Source organism: Chinchilla lanigera, unplaced genomic scaffold (genome assembly GCF_000276665.1).
Source record: "Chinchilla lanigera isolate Chin_1 unplaced genomic scaffold, ChiLan1.0 scaffold00013, whole genome shotgun sequence".
Lineage (NCBI taxonomy): Eukaryota > Metazoa > Chordata > Mammalia > Rodentia > Chinchillidae > Chinchilla > Chinchilla lanigera.
In genome coordinates, this window is record NW_004955414.1 from 15,395,198 (window position 1) to 15,412,828 (window position 17,631).

The 17,631-nt window shown below is 36.4% G+C and overlaps 1 protein-coding gene across 21 annotated transcripts in view; it reads right to left on the minus strand.

The window, feature by feature from the left end:
- Positions 1-653: 653 nt before the first annotated feature.
- The window catches only part of LOC102015398 (chromosome unknown open reading frame, human C11orf30), an 86,640-nt gene continuing 69,662 nt past the window's right edge, over positions 654-17,631 (minus strand). For 10 of the 21 annotated variants that reach the window (XM_013511859.1, XM_013511860.1, XM_013511865.1 and 7 more), the window contains 5 exons: positions 16,961-17,002; positions 14,295-14,497; positions 11,890-12,453; positions 10,459-10,959; positions 4,068-6,661 (listed from right to left, as the gene is read on the minus strand). In XM_013511859.1, coding sequence (XP_013367313.1) covers positions 6,467-6,661; positions 10,459-10,959; positions 11,890-12,453; positions 14,295-14,497; positions 16,961-17,002 — 1,505 coding nt within the window. In that variant the 3' untranslated portion in view covers positions 4,068-6,466. Of the gene's footprint in view, positions 2,510-4,067; positions 6,662-10,458; positions 11,136-11,889; positions 12,454-14,294; positions 14,498-16,960; positions 17,003-17,631 lie in introns of those variants that run through there. The other 11 variants (XM_005379861.2, XM_005379859.2, XM_005379854.2 and 8 more) reach the window with 8 other exon arrangements.

The window sequence follows — 17,631 nt, forward strand, 5'->3', positions numbered from 1 at the left end:
TGTTAACACTCGTCACACAAATACCTGCCTGGCTAGCTCTTTCACCTTCTCCACGTTTTTTCAAGTCATTTTTCCCAATGATGCCTTTCTTACCTACCTTAACTCACACTAACACACCTTGAAATGTCACCTTCTTTACTTTTTTCTCTTTCTAAAACACTATGCACTTTTAATTTATGTATCTGTTACCTGTTCAAAATGCAGCTACACAGGGCAGTGCTTTTCAGTTTTGTTCATTCCTATATTCCTACTGGCTATGATGGTGCTTGAAACACAGTGTGTGATATACTATATTCGAAGACTTAATTAATCCACTTGTAAGTGAAGTTGAAGTTACAGCACAGATGCAAGTCCCAGGAAGACTGTGCAAATAAAGGATGTGAGCTGAGCGCACACCTTGGTGATAACCCCCATGCAATGAAATCAGTGATCCTGTGGAATAAAGAGGAATGCCACTGACTTGAATGTGAGAGTGAATCTTACCCAAATTATTCATAGCCTCACTAAAAGCAACAATTGAACTCTGACACAAGACAAAAAGAACTGTGAAACCTCAGCGCCTATCACTTAAGGCTGAAAGTTTTCTTTTGTGCTGGTACTTGGGATTGAACCCAGGGCTTTCAGAGATATACTCCCACCTTTTCTTGCTTTTATTTCTGAGACAGGTTCTCACTAAGCTGCTAGTTGTCAGGGCTGGACTCAAACCTGTGATCCTCCTGCATCAGCCTAAGGCATCAGTGAGGTCTCTTGTCTTTTTCATCACAGTTCTACACACACTCGGGGACATTACAGAGGGAGTGTCCAAGGAACCCCAGGACTGGTCCTGTGTCATTAAGGTTAGAGAAGCAACAAGAAAGCTTAAGAAGTAGGCATGTAACCCACCCCACAGTCTGATGGTTTTGTCCCAAGAGTATTTTTCCAATTGGGGAATTGAGGCCCAGTGCGTAGTGTTGGAATTATAGGCATGCCTGGTTTGGGATTGATTTTTTAAAGAATGACATGCTAGAGTGTTTTATTTCAATTACCCTAAGAGGCACTTGTGGGGAATTACAAAGGAACCCTCACATTGTGTGATGGTGCACTTAGAATTTCTATCAGGTTATTATATGAAGAATTTTTAACTTCAAAATAACAAGTGAATCTGCTCCTATACAAAGGATCCTTGTGCATCGCAAATAATTCACAGAAAGTGACTAATGCTAAGTGCTAAGTGAATGTGTATTCTTCCCAAAATGCTAGAGGAGCCCTGCAGTAGGGAAGAATGAATTCTCAATGAAGAGGTTTGGGCATTCTTGCTCAAGGAGGGGGAATTCAAGCTGAACTTTAAGAACAAGTGAAACTTTCAAGTGCAGAGTTTAAGATAAAGCATGTGTGTGGTGGTGGACAGTAGGCAGAAGTGGTAAAATGGGATATGAACCTGGAATGTAGGTGTAGGCTTTGGCTAAGAGCCTTAAATGCCCAATTCATACTACTATATTAGGAAACCTTTGCAGAGATTTAAAAAAATGACATAAGGAAATGAGACTGACATTTAAAAACTGCCAATTGTTTTTCTGTTATCAACCAACATGACGCTATTGTGCAAATGTATTATTAGTTCATTTTGCCAGCTCCAGTGGCTTAAAATATTACAATGACTTCCAGTTCTTAAAGACACACACCTTTATCATAATCTGCAAGTTCAGTTTGGTCTCCACTTTTTTCTTCATTGTGGCCTTGCTCTTCATGTTGCAGCCACAATGACCTACTCAAAATTCCTCTCCCACAAGGAATCCATTCCAATTCTTCCTTTCTTCAGATTAAAGTTGACAAGTTCCTTCTTGAAGGATACTCCCCAACTTTTCCATTTATATTCTATCACGGCACTAAGTACTTCTCCATCAGTTATTCACTGAACACTTTAAATTACAATTCTTTGATTAGTATGTCTCCTTTTCTAGGCTGAAAACTCTTGAGAGTAGATCAGTCCCGGCACCTACCCATCCAGGCTGCAACTCCATCCCTCAAGTCTGCACACAGAAGTGTCCATTAACTGCTGGTTGCCAACAGGAGAGATTAAAAAAGTAGTAAGTCAGGATACAGGACACGACCATCTGGACAGGGGAAGACTGCTTATCTATCAGTGTTTTTAAAAGAAGTTAGATAATATGGTGCTACAACCATCCCGTTTCAAGCTTTTTTTAAAAAGAACTTGTAAAGTCACTCAGTTTGTCAGAATTCAAACTCAAGATTTCCTGAGATTTTTTTTACGTAAAGCAAAATAAGTACATATTTTAAGTTAGTAAACTTGTAAGCATAGAAAAAGAGAAGGTGGAATGAGCCTTCTCACAAACCTGAACCTATTGTGCTTCAATTCTTTTTCAATATATAGGTCGACAAGTTGGCTTACAAACCTGCAAACAGAAGCAGCAGATTGTTTTTTCAGTATTCTTTCTGGGAAAGGTCTTGCTTATAATGGTGCTGTCTCACTCTACTTCCTCTTCTATGGGATTTGTGACACATAATTGAACTAAAAAAAAAACAAACAAAAAAACCTGAATTGAGCACTTCTGTGTGAAGCACTCAAACACGCCTTTTTAATTTGAGGTCTGGTATATCCTTCAACTTCTCTGAGCCCTCATTTTCTCTTTATAAAGTGCAAGTAGTATAACTATTGGACTAAAAATAATAGTGGTACCTTGGTTCATGAACTTAATTCTTTCCACAATTCTGGTTGAAAACCGAACTGGACAAGAACAAAATCAAATTTCCCCATAAGATCAACATTGAACCTAACCACTGAATTGACACTGAGCACCTAACTCTGTGCCTGGAAGTTTTACACACACTATTCACTTCACCTTCATAATCTGCCTATGGATCTGAATTACCCTGTGTTATAGAGAAATGAACTTGCAGCAGGAATGTGACTTGTAAGCAAAAGCTGCAGAAACCTGGGATTCAAATCCAGACCACCTAAACACTACTTGCTTTATACTATTTCATACTTCAGGCTATTATGAAAACCTTACAAAGAACTATATTTAAAAAGGAAGATTTCCCCTCAAACTATACAAACTAAGATTGTGAACTTGTTACATTAGACTGGAACAACTAGAACCTAATCTAAGATTTTAAGAGTGAAGAATTCATTACTGGAGTACAGGTTACTTTGCTAAGAGCAGCATATTTTTTATGCTTCAAACACTTTCAATTTAGGTAAGAAAAAAGAAAATAATTCAACTCAAAACTGAGTTAAGGGCTTAAAATGTTTCTCCAAAGACATACAACTGGACAAGATGCACATGAAAAGATGTTCATCAGTAGCCATCAGGGAAATGTAAAACAGAATCACAATGAGGCACCACTTTACATAATAATATGATTACTTTTGAAAAACAACAGCAAGTGTTAGGTAGGATGTGGAGAAACTGGAGCCTTCATATATTGTTGGTGGGAATATAAGACATTCCATCTCTGAAGAAAACACTCTGGTAGTTCCTTAAAAGGTTAAACAGGGATCTGTGTGACCTAGCAATTCCATTCTTAGGTATTCACTCATGAGAATTAAAAACATAAGTAAAATTTGTACAAGTGTTTGTAGTAACATTACTTGAAATAGCCAAAAAGTAGAAACAATGCAAGTGTCCATCAACTGATGGATTTTTTAAAAAATGTGACATATCCGGGTGATGGAATAGCCATAAAAATGAATAAAACACTGATACTTGCTATAATACGGATGAGTCTTGAAATTATGCTAAGTGAAAGAAGTTAGTCACTATAGACCATATGATTCTATTTTGCATGAAATGTAAAGAACAGGCAAATCCAGAGACAGAAAATAGAATAGTGGTCACCAAGGACTACAGTGGCAGTGGTGATGAGATGTTCAAGGATATAGGGCTTTAGAGGTCGATGAAAATGTTCTAAAACTGATTACAGCAGTGGGTTGCCCAGCTTTGAATACTAACAGCCACTGAACTGTAAACTTTAAACAAGGAGAGACATAGCATGTGGATATCTTAACAAAGCTGGTATGTTAAAAAGAAAAAAAGAGTCCTCAGTTCACCATTTGTAATCTGAAATACTAGGTACTTACTAAAGTTTACTTTAAACCAAACGAATTCTTACCATGGATTAACAAAATTCTAACAATTTTACAAAACTGCACTACAGTCTGAATATAATTCACAGAGATGACTTAACCATCACAGAGATAACTTAAAATTAATTTTATGGACTTTAACATGAAAATGCCAATAGATACAACGCTAACACTTTTAGTAAATAGATGTCTGAAGATATACAGATGGCCTTACCATTAACTCATTGAGCTGAGAAGCCTAACAATCATTTTTGTTTCCTTTTCCCTTGATCCCTCCTGTTTATAAACACCATAAAGGTAGGATTTGGTGTTTGTTCACTATGGTATCCTCTGTGCTTAGAACAGTGTCTGGGACTAAAAAGGGGCCTAATTAATATTTGTTGATGAATTCATGCAGTATTTGAAATTAGCACTTTTAAAGTATTTTTAAAACTCTTATTTATATATGTATGCAGTTTCACTTGCCATTCCAGTTGTTGAACATACTGAGATATGTCCTAATTCTTAAAAGGGACACAAGTATGCTATGCTGTTAGAATATGCAGAACATAACTTTATTTAAGTTTGTTCTTGTTACCTGATCCATGAATATTTAAAAGATACTTTATTTTATAAAAACTTCCAACTGTAAGTAATGGATTGATCATAACAGCGAGCTTAACCTGGAATACATGGATAGCCTTAGTGGCCCATAGATCCCTAAAACTGTATATTGTATGTGAAATGTAACATGTACATTGGCATGTGTACCTTTTTGGTGAATGTTCATAGGATTCTATGACCTACGAGAAGTTAAAAAAGTACTTAACTGGAAATAAAGTCAGAAGTTTTTAAAACATGAATTTGTACAATGAAATGATACCCAACAGCTCCATCTATGGGTAAATCACTATCACCCAGTATAGAAAGTTACAACTACCAGAGACCAGTGCATCTTATGAATGCTTGTGTTGAAATCTTCAGTATTACTTTAGTGGGAATTTATTAACCATAGTATCACAGCTTTTTTTTTCCCAGATAGATGCAAAAATTGGAGACTTGATGAATTCTACTTACAGTACTTCAGCACCAAATAATTGGGCAGTTATGCTGATATATGTATGTACAATTCAACATTTGTCAGTCTTAAAATGCTTATTTATAGTGAAATCTATATAAAACCGTTACAAACTTTTCTATTTACAGTTTTAAAAATGAAAAGTATAGTTTCCTTTGCCACAACTTCAAAACTCTTACCCTCCCACCTCATTACCCCTCACTTGTGACAGACAGTAATCACAAGACCAAAACATACTGATTAAACAAACTGTGTCCTAAAAAAGGGTAAAAACATTACATTTAGAACTGAAAATCAACTTTTTTATACATTTCAAAGGGGTTTAAACAAAAGTATGTAAAAATTATTTTAAAGTCTCAGTCCCACATGAATGTGCAATTTCAACATTAAAACATCATCACGTGAATGAATAATTTGTTTTCCTTAATGTAAATGAACATTTCCTTTGGGCCAGAAAAAAAATTTTTTCCTCTATAATAATACATTTTCTAATAAGTTTTCTTGAAGGGGACTGGAGGAAGGATGGGAGGTGGAAGGGGATACAATCCTAGTTTATAAGAAATGTGTCAGAAGGACAATGGCCTGCTTTGAAATGTTTACACTTAAATAAATAGAAGGTAAGTGTGCCGCCTAGAGCACAAAGAGAAAACACAATAAATTAGCATACAACCAATGAGAATGTACAAGCCACCCAAAAAGTAATTCCTACTGGTTATGGATCTGTTTTCTGCCATCCAAAAAGGTTTCTTTAATGCCAGTATTTTCCTAGATATTTATAAACTAATTATCAACTGAGCAAACATAAAATGTTAACCAGTTCAACACTTCCAGGGATTTGCAAAAACACAAGATTTTTAAAAACTGTTCATGACACATCATTTCAAAATACAAACTATTCACATTCTCCTTTTTTGATGGTACTTTGTGATGGCAATTTGCTCAATGGAAACCAGTTGGGAAACATTCACAGGAAAAGTCTCTTTCCACTGCAAAATAAAACTTTTCCACTGGCCATGGTCCAACAGAGGAAGAGTATCAGATCTTGAATCTCTGTAGATGTGCATCTTCTTTTTTTTTTTCCCCCTTTTTAAAATTTTTTTTAAAAAAGTACATTCCCCTGTGAGTTTTAGTTTGTTAAAATGCTACTCCTGCAGCAATATCTTACTGAAATATTGCTGTTTCAGGGTCCATAGCTTAAGTACGGGCAAAGTGCTTTTTTTTTTTTTTTTTTCTTTTTTCTTTTTTTGACATTAGAATTCAAGAGTTTCCCTGGACACTTGGTAACCAAGCAGGTTTTAAAGTGCACTCCTGTATCCAAAACACTAAGACCGCTCGGCAGAACTCTGAGAGGGGCTGGGCTCAGTTCCATCCTCCGTGCTACTGTCTATGTCCTGCTCCATTGCTGTCTCATCATCATCCAGCTGTTGACTGGTGAAGTTGTTTAACTCAAGAAGCCCACTGGGCTCCACAACCACATTGGAGCTGGAGTGACAAGGAATAGCATACTGGGGAATGGCCTGAAAGAGAAGATGCAGGAGACAATCTTTACGGTAAGAAAAGATAACTCTAGGATTTTCCCAACACCACTTAGGGAAGAAAAAAGAAAACTGGTATTAGAAATCTACTACATGCCAGGCACTGTGCTAGATGCTTTCACATATGATATTCTACTACATCCCCCCTATAACAAAAATGTTATTCCCATTTTACAAATGAGGAAACTAAGAAGGTAAGAGGCTTCATCAAGGTCACACAGCTATCAGGGTTAATGCCAGAATTCAAATCCAAGTCTTATATAACTCAAAGTGATCTTTCTACTCCTTAAGGACACCTCTAAAAAAGAGGCTAAAGTCTATTGCCAAATTCAGGAGACAGAGTTTAAGGAATACTTCCATTTGATCATTAGGAGAAGTAGGTCAAATTTTGCTCTTTACTATCTGCAGGTGTATGATTAATTTGCTGATATCAAAATACTGCATATTTTAAGCCTCTTTAGTGGTTCAAAAGGACAGTCATTTGTTTAAGTCACAGGATAATGAACTGTGTTGAAAATGACATTACTGAAAACATTCAAGTACAAGAGAGGCCAAAACTTGTCCTGTAAACCATAAAAATACCAGCAGACAAACGTCAGCTGTGGGCCTTTGGGTAAGTAAATATTATAGGTATACTGCCTTGTCACGTTCTTTTTCCTCATCTTTATTAGATATATTTTAAAAAGCAGCATCAGAGTTCATGTCATATCCTGTTAAAAACTGTACAATTACTTTCTTTTGTACTTATTATACAATCAAACTCCTTACCAGGGCTTCAGCATCATGCTAGACTCACTTAACGTTACAGCTTTTGCACTATTTCTTCCTCTCCTTCGGAAACCCTTTTCCTCTAAAACTTTGCAAGGTTGGCTCTATTCTATCATCTGCATCTGATTTCCAATGCTTAGAGTCAAAGGGTTAGAGATGCTTTCCTTCAATGACCACCAAACTAGTAGTAAGGGGTTGGTCCATCCCCCACTCTATTATAGTCTGTTACATTTTATTCATTGCATCTACCAGCTGTTTGTTAAATTGTCCCTCACTCCTGGAGTGTAAGTTCTGTGACAACATGAACAGAGTATAGATCTTGATTCTTTTATTCACTGCCAGATGCCCAGAGCTTTGATGCTCAATAAACATTTGACAAATGAATAATACATTGTGAATGTTAAAAACCCCAAAACAAAACTGTGCAGAACACTCTGCAAATACAATGAACCAAAACAACCTTTTAAAGGGAGACGTAAATTTAATTTTAACACCATCAAGTAAACAATACAAGATGCCCAGACATTTGTTCCAGGGGTGGAGTTTTGTTTGTTTCTCCTGCCCCACAGAGTTGATCATTATGAAGAAGTATTAAAAGGGTCAGAAGACATGGATTTTAGTTCAGCTCTGGCTCTGACTTGCTGGGTGACTCAGAGCACTCCACTTTCTTGAGCCTTAATAATCTTATATAAAATATGATAGTTGGAATACATATGCTCTAAAGATCCTTGCAGTTTTTTAAAGGCTACAAATTCCACTGATTGGATTCCTTCAGGATAAAAGACATGTGTCTTATTTACTCTTTTATTCTCACATTTAGCACAGAGCCTGGAACACAGCGGTTAAATAATGCATGTGGAATGAATGAAGAAATGAACCACTGAATGAAATCAGATTGTCTACAAAGGGCAATGCTTATCATTCAAAGTATTTCCATTTTTTTCCTTCATTTTTAAAATCAAAGACACTGATTTTTTTATAGAACGTTCTTCAAGTAATCAAAGCACTTCACAGACTTCCATACTGAATAGGTATTACCATATAACTGAATCAATAAACTCAATACTTCAGGAAAATGTAAGTGTAACTAATCAGATCTGAAAATGTATTAATGCTTTAACAATGTATTAATGATGAAAATAAATAACAGGAGGTACCTTTATTGAGTATTGCTCTACATCAAGTACTTGACCAAGCACTTTATATAAATTATCTAATTTAATTTTCAAAACAACGCAGTGAGGTAGATCTAATTGTCTCCATTTCATAAGTAAAGAAACTGAGGTACAAAGTTTAACTCTGTTGCCCAAAGCCACAGTGAGTATGTATAAGTATAGGTGAGAATCAAATGTACACAACTCTGGCTCCAAAAGCTTGGTTCTTAATCACTTTGCTGCTGCTTGTCCCACTGACACTGCATATCTGGCCCAGGGACATGTTAAAACATGAGAATTCTGTGGAAAACCTACTCATAAGTTATCATGAAGGATATTATTTTTCATTCTTATTAGTACAATGCAGAAAATTAATTTCCACATAAGCTAGTATTTTCAATGTAGCAAGTATACCAATCTAAACTCCTAGTAGTCACAGCAATTTTTAGTAAAATTAGTAATACTCACCATCTATTGGACAATCACTATGAGCTAAATACTATCCTGCGCTAGGTGTTTAATTTTGTGTGATCCTATAAAGTGTGCATTACTTATCCCCATTACAGATGAGGAAACTAAGGCAGACTGACAACAGCACTGCCCAAAGTAGTAAAAAGGGAAGCCAGGAAACTACCCCTTTTCCATTATATACTGTATCTCTTCAGGGGAAAATTTTTAAAAATCACAAAACTTTTCATTAAGAATTTGCTAGATCTGTTTTTATAAAGGAAAACACATTATTTTGACTAATTAAGTGGCTATTTCTACTTGTTTTATTTACTTATTAAGTTTGTACACTTAATTATATATCTTAATTAGTTTAACATTGATCAATTCCCTCATAGCATGGTGTCATGGTAAATGGGAAGATTACTACAAGAACTACCAAGTCATATGGCACTGAATTTATGCTAAGTTCTAAACAATTCACATGTTAATAAATCCAAATTCCCAATTACCTAAAATGTATTGTTCTAATATCGTCCCAAGCTACGTAACAGGTTAGGAAAAAATGACAAATGTTAAGATAAACCTAATACCTTGCAAAGAGAGAAGGGAAAAAAACACAACTCTTTAGGGATAGTCTGGATTCAGTAATTCTTTCATCTTAATCTATTATGAAAGATGACAGATGGCTTTAGAATGAAGAGAATGTGAAGTACAGGACATATACTATCAATAAATCATTCTATATGTTAACTGGCCAATGCAGGTAAGTACTTACCAATACAAGGCAATAACCACAACAAAATTATTAAAATAACAATGATTAAAAAGCAAAGTTTATAATTAATTCTAAATTAGAAAGAAAAGTATTTTAGAAACATTCCTATAGAACATGTCTCTTGAGACATTTCAATTAATTGAGGTTTAATTGTCTCTAGAACCATAAATTTGTATCAAGAACTAGGACTATTCTTGAAAAGCAGTTCCTGAGTTAACTTGAGTAGAATTATCATTTAGCTATATTCCAGGATTTTTTTAGTAAAGATTGAGGATCCTCAAAAGCAAACCCAGGAAATTGCTGATTATTTTGGTTTTACTTGCTGAATTAGCAAAGAGAGATATATGGCTTGTAGCTCATAAAATCAAGCTGACACATGGGCTTGGGGCCTTTCTCTGCCTCTACAGTATTCTGTTGACAATATCCACTAATTTTTGATGATTCTCTTCCAAAAAACAAACATAAATTTGTATATTTGCAATAGTTATTAAAACAAATTTGTCAAGCACTATCTCAAAGACAATCTATTTCTTCTTGCCATCTGGGCTTGACTTTTCCTGTGATGTTCCAAAATGTACCAGCCCACAACCTCCCATCTGCCCAAAATTTCTCATTTTTTTTCCATTTCTTACCTGGATGATAATTTCTGCTGGGTTCTCTTCAGCTTTCTTTTGGCCTACATTCTGAATACGCATGAACTGGCCTGTTGTAGGCACTCCTGGTACATCGATTTTCCTGGTCGTTAGGGGAGGGCCAACAGCAGATGGATTTGAACAGGACTCTCTACATTTCTGTTGCTGAGGAGTGGAATTCGCAACCCCTGCCACCACCATGTGGGTAGAGGGTAATGATCCTGTGTCACCAGTGAGCATACTAGTGGCAAGAGCCTTCTTTGGGGGATCCACTACCATATGCTCTACATTTGTATCAATCTGAGCTTCCATCAAAGACATTTTCAAAATGTCTGAAACTGCTGTCTTCTCAGAGGCCTGAATGGGAGATATGCTTGTAACTGGTGATGTCAGCTTAGGCACAGAACTGCCACCAGTTATCTTTGTAACTGTGGGAGGCTGGCGCCCCTCAAAAGTTATCTTTGTAACAGAGGATCCTTGGGTTATAATTGGCTGCTCCACCTGAAAATAAATTGGGGTTGCGTGTGTTACAGCTACATTTCTTTGAGAAAAACTAATTAAACACCCCAAACAATATGGCAAAAGAAACATTTGTGCGGTATACTAGGAAGACAATTTGAAGCTCGATGTTTTAATAAGAGGGCTGGATGGGAAGGATCTGGTTACTTCTAAGGAACCTAGGGAAAGAGGAGGGGTTAAAAGAACTTTTGTTCAGCCAGCCAAGGTTTATAGCAATAAAGGAAAAAAAGTCACAGCAGCCTACTTTTCTTTAGAGATTTATATCCCTAAACAGTATACCTTCAACCTGGCTCAAATTATTTCATATAACTGTTGGCTTTTTAAAATAAAAAGCAGTAGGATTTTTTTTTTCAATCTTTTGCTTCAAACATTTTCACAAACATATCATATATATATATGCATTTATCATACACACATATACACATATATATTGCTCCAGAGCCACTGATTTTTGCTAATAAAATATTTCTTTTGATTATCCATGGTAATTCTTCTGCAATTTAAAGATAAATCTAGAAGTTATATTTATTAACTAGATGGCGATGATAAACTACAAAGATGTTCAATGCAGTTCTTTAAAAGACTGTAACTTACTTAGCATTATTGCCACAGAAATAAGAGTTTACAGGCATGAAGATATTTTATACCTAAAAAATAAAAACTTTGGAATATCGCTTCTATGCACTGTTGGTCAATGCTGAAATGATTTCATTAAAAAACGCCTAGAAAAGCAAGTTCTTTTTTTCTTCCCTAATGTCAACCTTCTGATGGGACAAAATAATACCAGTGTAATGAGGCTTTTGGATTTCCTCTTGCCAGGAGAAAGCACTGCTATCATGATATCAATGATGTTTTCATGTTTTTTCCGTGAACAGAGAAGTTTAACTTTGCATGCTATCAATATTCCGTTACCTGGCTTGCCGGCTGTTTCTCTGATGAGGCAGGGAGCGACATTTGGCCCTGGGGGGGCTGGGGTTGCACGTAGATTTTTGGTTGGTTCGGAGCCTGCTGCAGCTTGGGGAGCTGCTGCGTAGTTTTCACTGCAAGCACCTGTACTACAGTTTGCGGGGGCTGTGCCATTAAGGTAGGAAGCTGCCTGTCTTTGGCCACCATGGGATGCTGTGTGTGCTGTACATCTGGCTTAAGCTGTGCTTGTTCTTGCTGGAGAGGGGTGAGTTTTTGATGCCTGATGGAAAGCTGGGGCATTTGCGGGAGTTTGTGCTGGAGCTGGTCTGCCTGCAGGTGGATGGTCTGCTTCTGTTTAGTCTGGAAGCACTGCAGAGTTTTCACTTGCAGCTGAGTCTGTTCCAGCTGGGGCTGGCTAAGTTTTTGCTGTTTAGCTGACTGTGACTGAGTCAGGGCAGATCGGTAAAACAGACCTGTCTGAGGGTCTAAAGTGTCCATCTCTTCAACCTCGCCCTCTTCAGTTCCAAGTTCCTCGCTGTGTTTGGTAAAAGCAGTGTGACTGCTTAATGCCTAAGTAAGAAAGGCACAAAATAAGAATGAAATAAGAAAAACACCTACATTGCTACATTTTCCTTGAACTGAGAAAGACTTGTTTATGAAATTCATTCAAAATTTTTTCAAGAGCCTAAGAAGACCAAGAAACCTAAGGGGCTTTAGATAAAAACTCTGGTAATTTAGACATGAAGTACTTCAAGATATACTCTACTCCCTACTACCAAAAAAGTCCTAGAGGACTTTTACAGATCACAGATTAGAGAAGTAAGGTGAACCTACAATCCCAAAAAGAAGAGACAGGCTTCCTGGCTCAGCAAACAACTATGCAGCCTATCCACGAGAGACATTCCTCTGTTTAAAGAAAGAATGTAATAACCAAGGAGTAAGGTATCTAGAGAAAAGCCAAGGTTCTGAGAAGCCCACTTTGGCTGAGTGCACATCCAGCGCCGTCCGGAAGGTCAGGGATATTGTCCGAGATATATGGCCATCCCAGCCCCCATAGGGGGCCTCCCTGGGAGACTGGAGATGGCTCATCAGGCTTCAGCAAGGTCTACAGGTACTCAGATTCCAGGCCTACTAGCAACAGCTTCCTAGGGACCTGGCTCCCAAGAGGGAGGGAGCCCAGGAATGGGACAGGTCATTCCTGTCAGTGGAAAGGGAGATTGCCTGGTGTGAATTATAACTGCAATGGAAAAAGGCACCATCCTCAGTGCAAAATTTCTGATCAGCTGGCCTCCTCTGGGATACCACAGATCCACTGTATCCCTATCCTTCCTGCTGCCTTATCATATACTATACAGCTGCTCTAAATTTTAAAACTGAGATTCAAAAACTCTTCTTGTATCCTAATGACTTAACATACATAGATTTTCAATTTGACACCTCTTACTGCTTTTCAGGTAATTTGCCTATAATTAGGTTCAACGGTTACCAGCTAAGTGATGGTGATTTATGAGACTATTAAAGAAAAGTCATGCTTAAATCTGACACCTATAGCATAACTTATAATGGAGGCAGTTCACTTTGGGTTTAAATCCTGGCTCTGCCATCTGGGGTTACTTAAAAGAATTCTGTAAGCATGAATTTCCTCACTTGTAAAAGAGGATAATACATTCACCTTGCAAGATCATAATGAGAATCAAACGAATTAGTATATTTAAAACTCAAAGCACAGTGTCTGACAAAAAAATCAACTTATCAACTTTCCCCATTACCCTTAATTCCAGACGTTTTTGTTTTACATTACTTTATTCTACTTCCCACTGTTTCTTCCTTAATTGGTTGTACTGTTGTATATAGTCTAAAAAGTCTAAAATTAAGGCCAGGCATAATGGCCCATGCCTATAATCCCAGCACCCAGGAGACTGAGGCAGGAGGATCTCTGTGAATTTGAAGCTAGCATGAACTGCACAGTTAGATTCTGTCTCAAAAAAAAAGCTCTAATATTTATTTTCCAACTTATTCATAATTTTCCCACGAGGAATCATTATAAAAGTATAAAACAGAACCGAAAAAAACACCAAAAAACCCAACAGCAAACAGTTAAACAAGCCAAATGCTTTTTCATTTGAGAATCTTTACTTTAGTGATAAATTCTTCCATAACAGTAAGATACCCAGAAATCACCAATTCTGATGTCATTAGATTCACCTATACCTCTCTATGCTTTTGAAATGCTAAGCATTCACAGAAGATTTAAGATTTCAATTCCTAATTATTTTCTGATATTAAAATCCTAAGCTCATTTTCTCTTAACACTATAATTCAGTTAGTTCTCCTTTTAAAACATGAGATGAAACTGAACCTTATTTCAGGAATGAGGCAGAAAAGACAGGGCAACAATGAAGAGATACAACCTGCTGCATGATATGGGTGATTGCTCCAGGGGAGGACGCTGGGATGGACTTCACCACCACTGAAGTTTGTGTTGCGGTCTGTGACTGAGCCACATGTTGGAGCAAGGTCCGCTGGGGCTGAGAAGGTTGTTGGGGCTGGGAGCGATGGCTGACTGAAAATAGAGGAGGTGATGATGATATTTCTCCAGAAATCGCCACAGCATCTGTAACCAGTAGTCATTTTAAACAAATGTCTATGAGCTTGCATCAGACAGAAAATGGTACTGTGAACTTAGAGGCAGAAGACAAGAACCTGCTCATCTACGTGCTGCTGTGACTCTACAAAGCTCTATCTTCTCTGAGACTGTTTTCTCATCTGTAAATCTGAGATAATAGAGCCAAAATGATTAAAGGATAAATGTATACAGAAGCCTTATGAGAACTATTATTATCAAGGACTAACAAACCCTTTAAAGTTACCATCCTCCTGTGACTTATCTCTTTCTCCAAAGACTTTTATCTCATTAAGGTAACAAAGCAATAATGAGTTTTTTAATGCCAGACATACCTTTAAGGACAGTAAAGCAATGCAAGTTCTTTAATCAGTTATTTATCCCTGTCCCAAATGCAATATAAACATTCGCTCTTTTACATGAAGTGACACTGCATCATAGCCTACAATTCCTAAAAATGCAAGTGGTCAGGATGATACTGCAAAAAGAGAACTAGACTAAGAGGTACACTTAGATTCTGTCTTGCTCTACTATCAAACACCTACCTCAATGCAAAGAAGTCACACTCTCTTAATCTCTAAAAAACTTAAGAGTTTTTGTTTTGTTTGTTTTTAAAAATATGATAATAAAATCTTGCCATTTCTATTTAAGAGAGGACCAAATGAAGTAATAGATTAAAACACTGGTCCTTAAATTGTAAAATTCTGAAAAAATATAAAAGAACAGAAAAATCTTTTATGTTAGATTTAGCTCATCTGAACAATGAACAAGAACACAGTGTAAGAAACCACTTCATTGCTTATTCACTTGCTACAGAGATCCCATGGAATAACCAAAACTGTACATCTATATAGGCAGAAATCTATTATTTTTACCAGCTTCAATTTCAACTTTTTTCTTTTATCTTTTTGAGACAGGGTCTCTATATGCAGTTCAGGCTGGCCTTGAGCTCACTGTGTAGCCCAGGCTGGTCTTGAACTCACAGTGATCCTCCTGCCTCAGCCTATCGAGTGCTGGGATTACAGGTGTGCGCCACCATACCCGGCCTCAACTTTTAAATCATATAAACATTTGCCACTTCCAAATCTACAGAACTTTAAAAATACTTACAGTTACTGGCAAATGAACCCTTTGAGTCAGTAACACATAAAATAAATCTGTATATAAGCTAAGGATTTTGAAGTTATAAAACTCTCAATAATCTATAGTTCTAATATTCAAACACTCTGATCTAAAATTTCAAGTAGTATGAGTTCCACAATTAGAAAAAAATGAGGTGTCCAAAATATTATAGAAATCAATATGAAAGTGCTATTTTATGTATTATCAGGACAGATCTTTAAAATTATCCAGTGAAATATAAATAAACCTTATGACACTTTTTATCTATATTCACAAATACAATGTTTCTCTTGTTGCTACAAATATGATATGTGATACAAGATTACAGGCAGCATCATGATACTTTTATAAACGTCCTTCAGTCCCTTACTGTACTTCACAGTATGCTTACTATTTAAAATTATTTTTTTCATTAGTTCTTTTGAGACAGGGTCTCCTGTGTAGTCCAGACTGGTCTTAAGCTCACTATATCAATCAGGCTGGCCTCAAACTCATGGTAATCCTCCTGTCTCAGCTTCCAGAGTGCTGGGATTACAGGTGTGTGCCACCATGCCCAGCTTAAAATTATTAATAATAAAATATTCTATATCTGTGCACGTGAATTGAAAAAAAGTAAGGTTGATGTCAAAACTACTGAAATAATTTACAATATGACCAAATAGGAGGAAAACAAATTATGATAATATTAAGCAAAACATATCAATAGCTTTTTAATGGAAGCATCATTGAAAATGTGACATTTCATAAACAATGTTTCTGATGAAATGATCAGATTACATAGAACATTTTTGCCACTCATACAAACCTTCATAATTATTACTTTTTAAACACAGAAAAAAATGGATTCAATACACCAACTAACATTATATAAAAATAATTCTCCCTCAACGTACTATAAATTTCTTCACAAAAAGTCTCCCTAAGAAACTAAACTTTATTAAATTCTGAGGAAATATCCACCATGAAATGATACAAAAGGCCAGAGCAACTGGCTTTAAGCTCAGTGTGGCTGCACGTATGATGGTAAGGACAGTGAAAGAAGGTCACAAAGTGAACGTTCAGAAAGCAGATGACGTGACCTTAACCAGGCTCTATAAATACCATCAAAAGCCATTTATTTCTTTAGACATCTTTTTTTTCCCCAAGGTCAAATTGCTAATTCTGCAAAAGCATCCCACTACTCTGCAAAAAGAAAATTTTTCTCCCTTTCATTAAGTGGAGCTTACCTTTCCTCTACCAGATCAGAGTAGAGCGCATCCATTTAACTGGTTCCCCCCAAAATAACCATCTTTTTACCTTCAATTATACTACAAATGGATGCACACCACTTACCTAGAAGGGGAAAAGCAACCTCTGTCCCCTCATCAGTGCGTTCTGAAAAGGATAAGTAAGGAAAAAAATCATAGGTCTATTCATCTATTTACCATTTGATAATCTAGTCTATCCCATAATATTCAGTCCTCCCCAACATAATGGCCTTTGCTTTAATTAGCTTTCTAAGTATCCCTAAAGAAAAATTCTAGATGACATTCCATAATTTTAACTAGATTTTCCTCTTTGGCCATTAGTTCTATCACTATATCCTAAAATGATGCCAAAGAATTCCTTTTCCTCTATAGTATTTATATCCTTCAAATATTTATCACTTTATGTTTTCCTTTAACTACTTCTTAAGAAAACTTAAGACAGGAGTTCTCTACATATTGCTTCAAAAGTTATCTCTCCTAACCTCTTCATTACTCACATTACCATTTTCTAAACTATTTCAAATCTTAAGATAAAGAAATGTCCAAAACAGAAGCAGTGTTTCAGGTATGGCCTTGCTAAAATATGAGAGAAAGACTACACTATCCTTCCTATGTAAGTTTCCCGTTTATATCATCCAAAAATTTCATTACTGTTTTGCTGCCACACCACATTTTAAGTAAGTATTTAATCAGCCTTCTGCAAGAACTCCTAAGTACAGGGATTTAAGATTTTCTTCATTTTTTTTCTTTCTCTCT